Source organism: Rutidosis leptorrhynchoides, chromosome 4 (assembly GCF_046630445.1).
Source record: "Rutidosis leptorrhynchoides isolate AG116_Rl617_1_P2 chromosome 4, CSIRO_AGI_Rlap_v1, whole genome shotgun sequence".
In the NCBI taxonomy this organism is placed as follows: Eukaryota; Viridiplantae; Streptophyta; class Magnoliopsida; order Asterales; family Asteraceae; genus Rutidosis; species Rutidosis leptorrhynchoides.
The window spans coordinates 626,215,548-626,223,455 of record NC_092336.1 but is presented as its reverse complement, the minus strand read 5'-3'; the positions used below and the strand labels follow the sequence as shown (position 1 = coordinate 626,223,455).

Here is a 7,908-nt window from a genome sequence, read left to right as displayed (position 1 = left end):
GCGAATCGTTGAAAACAACCGAAGGGTATTTAAATATATAAAAGTAGTTCAAAAATTTTGAGATTCAGTTTTACTGACTTTGCTTATCATGTCGGAAATGTTAATCATGCAAAGATTAAGTTTAAATTTGGTCAGAAATTTTTGGGTCATCACAACTTCCTTCTTCAACAATTTATGTTTTTCAAGAACCACTTGTAGCATCTTTTCATCACTGCCTTAAAGTTCCACAAAATCATAAACAACTGAGGTAATTTCATTAACACAATCTTGTACAACTATGTTTTCATTGCCATATCTATTTCTCCTTGATCTTAACTCGGGTGGTATTATGTCCCTTCTCCAACGTCTCATTATGTATTTTTCAGGGATTTCTTCTATGTTGTTGTTCTTTAAAACCCAAAAACAGTGCCTACACAGAAGACCATATCGTAGATAGTGTCTACATGTACATACCATTGATCCGTCTTTGCTGTTATGAAGTACCTTCAAAAAAAAAAAATATTATCAATCACATGTGATTGATAAAAAGTTTTTGATGGGATTGGCTAATCACAGATGATTACATATATAAACAGACATGTAAATGTTTTTCACAGGTTCTGATATAAGTGGCTACATTTTTGAATCAGCAATCACATGTGATTATATACATAAAGATAGATGTAAATAAATTTTACCTTGTAGCGGAAGAACTGTTTTTCTTCATTCGAACCCTCTTTTGTCTTCTCTTTTTCCTCTTTAACAACATAGATTGATGTTTCTTCCTCCTTGTCCATTTTATCCAATAAACAGCTATACAATGCTTCATAAATCTCTTTTTGAATGATTGCAAAAATAGCATGTGTGTAAACCTTTAATGCATGCTTTTCAATTTTCAGCTGAGTTAACAATTTTGGATTTTTTTTGATTGTCTGTGCATCCAAAGATTCTTTCTTTGACCTATGTTTTAATATTGCAGATTCAAAGCCATCCATAAAAGTTAACAGATTTGCTGCTGATCTTGTAAAGTTTGAAAAAAAAGCATTCTCACTCTCTGATCTTGAAGTAGTTCACATCAAACCAAACATTTCTGTGTTGACAAAATATGCTGGTATCCAAGTTGATCTAATATCAAACATACGTTTGAACCAACTATCATTTTTCAATGAGAAATCGTGCATCAACTTTTCCCATCTTTCTTCAAAAACATTTGGTTCGATGTACATATTCCAGACAAGCTTATTAAGTCTACTCTTGAAGTATTTTTCTACTTCATCTTCAATAGTAGGAATTGCTTCTTGAATCTGTAATTACATATCATTTTTTAATCATTCATATTAAGCAAATCATGTATCATTAAACATATCAATCACATGTGATTAAATACATTTATTGTTTGATAAGAAAATTCATACCTTTGATGGCACCTTTCGCATAATATGCCACATGCATAGTCTATGTTTTGCCGTCTTAAAAACCTCTTTTATCGCTATCGCCATTGATTTGTCCTGATCTGTCACTATCATATTTGGCTCTTTCCCGAATGTCTTCATGAAACATGTAAGAAGCCATTTGTAACTCTCGGCTATTTCATCTCTGATTAATCCCGCAGCAATAGTGACACACCTACGGTGGTTATCTATGCTAGTAAATGGTACAAACTTCATGTTGTACCTGTCAATAAGCCAAATAACATGTCAATCACATGTGATTAGAAATTGTAATGAGCCAAAAAACATGTCAATCACATGTGATCAGAAACTACAATGAGCCAAGAAAACATTTCAATCACAAGTGATTGTAAACTTTAATGATCCAGAAAACATGTCAATCACAAGTGATTAGAATCCCTAGTGAACCAAAAAACATGTCAATTACATGTGATTAGAAACTCTAGTGAGCCAGAAAACATACATGTTCGTTCTATACATTGCATCAAATGAGATTATGTCACTAAACTCCTTGTATTTGCATTTTGCAACTTCATTAGCCCAGAAAATTGAATGTAGTTGACTTTTTTCAAGCTTGTACTCTGTTAATACGTATTTTCTCTACTATAGAGTAGGTACATACGTACTAGTGCACAGTAGAATGAACCATGTGAGGAGTAGTTTGTCGATTGACGTTTACCCTCGGGACGAATCCCTGCAGACGCGGATCATGGTCTAAAACCATGGCGTGGCTTAAGTCAATCTTAAAATAGGGCTTACGTATGTTCTGCCTGTATGCCTTGGAACTGGGAGGAAGAAGTCATGCCTTGGTACTGGGCGGATGAAGTCATGCCTTGGTACTGGGCGGATGAAGTCATGCCTTGGAGCTGGGAGGAAGATGTCATGCCTTGGAGCTGGGAGGAAGAAGTCATGCCTTGGTGCTGGGCGGATGAAGTCATGCCTTGGAGCTGGGAGGAAGAAGTCATGCTTTGGAGCTGGGAGGAAGAAGTCATGCCTTGGTGCTGGGCAGATGAAGTCATGCCTTGGAGCTGGGAGGAAGAAGTCATGCCTTGGTCCTGGGAGGAAGAAGTCATGCCTTGGTACTGGGCGGATGAAGTCATGCCTTGGAGCTGGGAGGAAGAAGTCATGCCTTGGAGCTGGGAGGAAGAAGTCATGCCTTGGTGCTGGGCGGATGAAGTCATGCCTTGGAGCTGGGAGGAAGAAGTCATGCTTTGGAGCTGGGAGGAAGAAGTCATGCCTTGGTGCTGGGCGGATGAAGTCATGCCTTGGAGCTGGGAGGAAGAAGTCATGCCTTGGTCCTGGGAGGAAGAAGTCATGCCTTGGTGCTGGGCGGATGACAGATGAAGTCTAGAGAGAGAAAGCGTGTATGAGAGAGAAAGTCTAGAGAGAGTAGTATGCTGCCCAAAAATTAGGACTCGAAGTCGTGGAGAGTGGAGGGTAAGTGTGTGAGAGAAAGTGAAATGGCTGCTCCTTTTTTTCTTGTCTCAAATGAGGTGGGGAGCTCTTCTATTTATAGGCAAAGTTTGGGCTAGTGAGGAGTTTCTTGGGCTTAATTAATGGGAAAGCCTAATAACTTGCATGTCTTTACTAATTTGGGCATAACTTTCTCATACGAACTCCGATTGAGGTGATTCAAAAGCCCAAATGTCCGTAACTCAAAGCTCCACATCTTTCATTTTATGCGTGTAGACCATAAGGTACACCATTAAGTCCCCCCAGTTTGATGACTTTAGTTTTGCCAAAAAATGAAGTCATTAAACTATAAAAAAGAAATCAAGTACCTCCGTACCTTAGGAACATATAGTCGCTGTTATCTGCCACTGAAATGATATGTATTCTAATGATTCTCTAAATAACTCAATTTTGATTATAGAGTCTATTTTAGAATGTTTGAAAATCTTGCCATGTATATATTTGTCATGTTATAATTGTTTGACTTCATGCGAAGATTATGTGATTAAACTTTTGCTTTTTACGGACGTAGCATATGTGATGCTCACGCAATTTGTATAAGGGCTTAAGCATAGAAAGCTGCCTTCAGGGATTACGCATAACGGAGAGCGGCCTGATTGATGTCTTAGATTGCTTGTTTTAGCCGGAAAACTCTGAACGGGTATATATTAACATTTCCACGATGCTCTTGTTCATTGTGTATTTTGCGCTTATGTATTGTGTGGCTTAAAAAGTTGTACTTTAAATTATTGACAAAGCTTTATTTGCTCGACTTTAAATCGAAAGAACTAGTTCTTGTAATTTCATTTATCGTCGACATTCCGTAGGTTCTAAACTACGATCACTTTGCCGGCTATGTGACGGTGGTTAAACCGTTGCCTTTTCAACCCTTTGTTTACGATTGAACTTCTACCACCGAGACTAGATATCTCTTACGCGGGCAGGGATGACAAACAGCTATCTGTCACCTGAATTATAAAATCCTCGGCCGGATAAAAATATGAATATTTTGCCGTGAGAATAATTGTTTTATTTCTTACTTTTAAAGAAATTATTACATTTACGACCGTATCTCATGTTCTGGATAGTTGATCAGGCTATTTGAACATATAGTACTATGCATAAAATTTCTTTAAGTTTATTGCCTTTCAAAGTCTTCTCAGTTCTTCTCTGATTTGCGTTGAGAGCATATATAATTCATTATCATTTGCCTTTATTGTTCGATATGATCTTTCCCAGCATGGTCTTAATCTTGAATCTTTAGCAAATATCTTGCATATGATGCGATGGGCTTACGCGAATGCGGCCATATGGGCTTATGCAAGAAGCGGCCATGAATATATAATGATGAGCCACGGATCAACGAATGTGACCATGGACTTATAATGTGTATTCTCTCAAATGATATTGATAATAAAAATATCCTTTTGATAAATATCGCTTGAAGTTTTGAGATTGTACCTTGTACTAGAGATGATAAGTCATGTTGTATATGGTTGATAAATATATAAATAGATGTTAAGCTTGTTGTAATTCCTTATGCACCCTTCTAGCGTGCTCCATTATTTTTGCATACGATTCGCATGCCTTTTGCTGAAGTTGTTGTAAGATAAAGAACTTGTTGTGTATATAGATACTCTTTGTTTTAATACCCTTTTTGAAATATGTCAATCTGAAATTTTAACGCTAGACGGTGAAGATATTTCTTTCTGCATACACATGTCACTTTATGGCCATATACATCCTTCTGACTTGTCTGAAAAGCTTCTCCACTTATCTTTTTTCTTCATTGTAAGTTAAATTGATGGTAGGACTATATACTCCACTGTATGCTATGTCTTGAAATTGGTGACCACCACTTTTATCTTCGCATGTGCTTACTTTTGCTGATGCTTATGCACTTGTGCTTCTTTAAATAATCTGCAGCCCTCCATATAAAACAATCAGAAGTTTTGAAAAGCATCTCTCCTTTTTCCTCTATTTTGAATTTGTATAAGAAATATGGTTGCCCTAGTTTAAATTAATGTCGTCTGGTTCCCTGAAGCTTATATCTTGTCTCTAACACACTTGGTGAATGTGGTGTTTCTCTTCTGGTTTGCAATTGTTTCGCTCCAGAGGTAAAATGGCAAACGTAATTCGATAAGGAAAATTTGAACAATTTGTAGAGGAATGAGTGGCGAATCTCTTTATTTATAATGTTCTTCTAAAAAATCTGCTTCTTCACGGTTATACGGTGTCATTCTTCATATGAAGTGGAACTGATACAAAATTCAAGTGTGTTGATCTTTTGTTACTCTGTATGATAATATCCGGCAATCAGAGATATGTTTTATTGGAGCTCACGCCATCAGAAAACTCGAATCATGGTAGGATAATAAGCCTATGTGAAAGGACCCGTTCATATACATTATAAACGATTCACAATAGTTGATTACATCGCGAGGTATTTGACCTCTATATGATACATTTTACAAACATTACATTCGATTTTAAAAGACAAACTTTCTTTACAACGAAAGTTGACGGCATGCACACCATTTCATAATACATCCAACTATAATTGATATAATAATAATCTTGATGAACTCAATGATTCAAATGCAACGTCTTTCAAAATATGCCATGAATGACGCCAAGTAATATCCTTAAAATGAGCTAATGCACAGCGGAAGATTTCTTTAATACCTGAGAATAAACATGCTTTAAAGTGTCAACCAAAAGGTTGGTGAGTTTATAGGTTTATCATAACAATCATTTCAATATATTAATAGACCACAAGATTTCCGTTTATAAATATATGTACACTCGCAAGTGTATAAAAGTATTCTATAAGTTGTAGGCACCCGGTAACAAGCCTTAACGTTCATGTTTTACCCTTTGAAGTACACCAGATCAGGTGTGTTTAAAATAACCTCGAAGTACTAAAGCATCCCATAGTCAGGATGGGGTTTGTCAGGCCCAATAGATCTATCTTTAGGATTCGCGCCTACCGTACATAGACAAGTAGTTTAATGTTACCAAGCTAAGGGTATATTTCTGGTTTAAACCCACGTAGAATTAGTTTTAGTACTTGTGCCTATTTCGTAAAACATTTATAAAAACAGCGCATGTATTCTCTGTAGTGACCCGAACTTTTCCATGTTTATATATATTAATTGAGAATGATGTTTACATGATTAAATGTTTCCAACATGTTAAGCAATCAAACTTGTTAAGACTTGATTAATTGAAATAGGTTTCATATAGACAATTGACCACCCAAGTTGACCGGTGATTCACGAACGTTAAAACTTGTAAAAAAACTATATGATGACATATATATGGTTATATATATAGTTAACATGATATTATGATAAGTAAACATATCATTAATTATATTAACAATGAACTACATATGTAAAAACAAGACTACTAACTTAATGATTTTGAAACGAGACATATATGTAACGTTTATCGTTGTAACGACATTTAATGTATATATATATCATATTAAGAGATATTCGTACATCATAATATCATGATAATATAATAATTTAAAATCTCTTTTGTTATTATAAACATTGGGTTAACAACATTTAACAAGATCGTTAACCTAAAGGTTTCAAAACAACACTTACATGTAACGACTAACGATGACTTAACGACTCAGTTAAAATGTATATACATGTAGTGTTTTAATATGTATTTATACACTTTTGAAAGACTTCAATACACTTATCAAAATACTTCTACTTAACAAAAATGCTTACAATTACATTCTCGTTCAGTTTCATCAACAATTCTACTCGTATGCACCCGTATTCGTACTCGTACAATACACAGCTTTTAGATGTATGTACTATTGGTATATACACTCCAATGATCAGCTCATAGCAGCCCATGTGAGTCACCTAACACATGTGGGAACCATCATTTGGCAACTAGCATGAAATATCTCATAAGATTACAAAAATATGAGTAATCATTCATGACTTATTTACATGAAAACAAAATTACATATCCTTTATATCTAATCCATACACCAACGACCAAAAACACCTACAAACACTTTCATTCTTCAATTTTCTTCATCTAATTGAACTCTCTCAAGTTCTATCTTCAAGTTCTAAGTGTTCTTCATAAATTCCAAAAGTTCTAGTTTCATAAAATCAAGAATACTTTCAAGTTTGCTAGCTCACTTCCAATCTTGTAAGGTGATCATCCAACCTCAAGAAATCTTTGTTTCTTACAGTAGGTTATCATTCTAATACAAGGTAATAATCATATTCAAACTTTGGTTCAATTTCTATAACTATAACAATCTTATTTCAAGTGATGATCTTACTTGAACTTGTTTTCGTGTCATGATTTTGCTTCAAGAACTTTGAGCCATCCAAGGATCCATTGAAGCTAGATCCATTTTTCTCTTTTCCAGTAGGTTCATCCAAGGAACTTAAGGTAGTAATGATGTTCATAACATCATTCGATTCATACATATAAAGCTATCTTATTCGAAGGTTTAAACTTGTAATCACTAGAACATAGTTTAGTTAATTCTAAACTTGTTCGCAAACAAAAGTTAATCCTTCTAACTTGACTTTTAAAATCAACTAAACACATGTTCTATATCTATATGATATGCTAACTTAATGATTTATAACCTGGAAACACGAAAAACACCGTAAAACCGGATTTACGCCGTCGTAGTAACACCGCGGGCTGTTTTGGATTAGTTAATTAAAAGCTATGATAAACTTTGATTTAAAAGTTGTTATTCTGAGAAAATAATTTTTATTATGAACATGAAACTATATCCAAAAATTATGGTTAAACTCAAAGTGGAAGTATGTTTTCTAAAATGGTCATCTAGACGTCGTTCTTTCGACTGAAATGACTACCTTTACAAAAACGACTTGTAACTTATTTTTCCGACTAGAAACCTATACTTTTTTTTGTTTAGATTCATAAAATAGAGTTCAATATGAAACCATAGCAATTTGATTCACTCAAAACGGATTTAAAATGAAGAAGTTATGGGTAAAACAAG

The 7,908-nt window shown here is 34.8% G+C and overlaps 1 protein-coding gene across 1 annotated transcript; it reads right to left on the bottom strand.

Moving 5' to 3' along the window:
• Positions 1-216: 216 nt before the first annotated feature.
• LOC139843090 (protein FAR1-RELATED SEQUENCE 6-like) lies at positions 217-2,154 on the bottom strand. Its single transcript, XM_071833164.1, has 6 exons — positions 2,110-2,154; positions 1,894-2,030; positions 1,395-1,653; positions 1,054-1,283; positions 678-939; positions 217-483 (listed from the first exon to the last, which is right to left on the bottom strand). Exons 1-6 carry the CDS (start codon positions 2,152-2,154, stop codon positions 217-219), a joined length of 1,200 nt encoding a protein of 399 aa, XP_071689265.1.
• Between the last annotated feature and the right edge of the window lie 5,754 nt (positions 2,155-7,908).

Bases quoted from the DNA above. Each gene is read 5' to 3' on its own strand.
- LOC139843090 (XM_071833164.1), bottom strand. From the start codon at position 2,154: ATGGTTTTAGACCATGATCCGCGTCTGCAGGGATTCGTCCCGAGG. The intron at 1,284-1,394 runs GTATGAATTTTC...ATGTAATTACAG, and splicing joins TGCGAAAGGTGCCATCAAAG to ATTCAAGAAGCAATTCCTAC. The intron at 484-677 runs GTAAAATTTATT...TTTTTTTTGAAG, and splicing joins AACAGTTCTTCCGCTACAAG to GTACTTCATAACAGCAAAGA.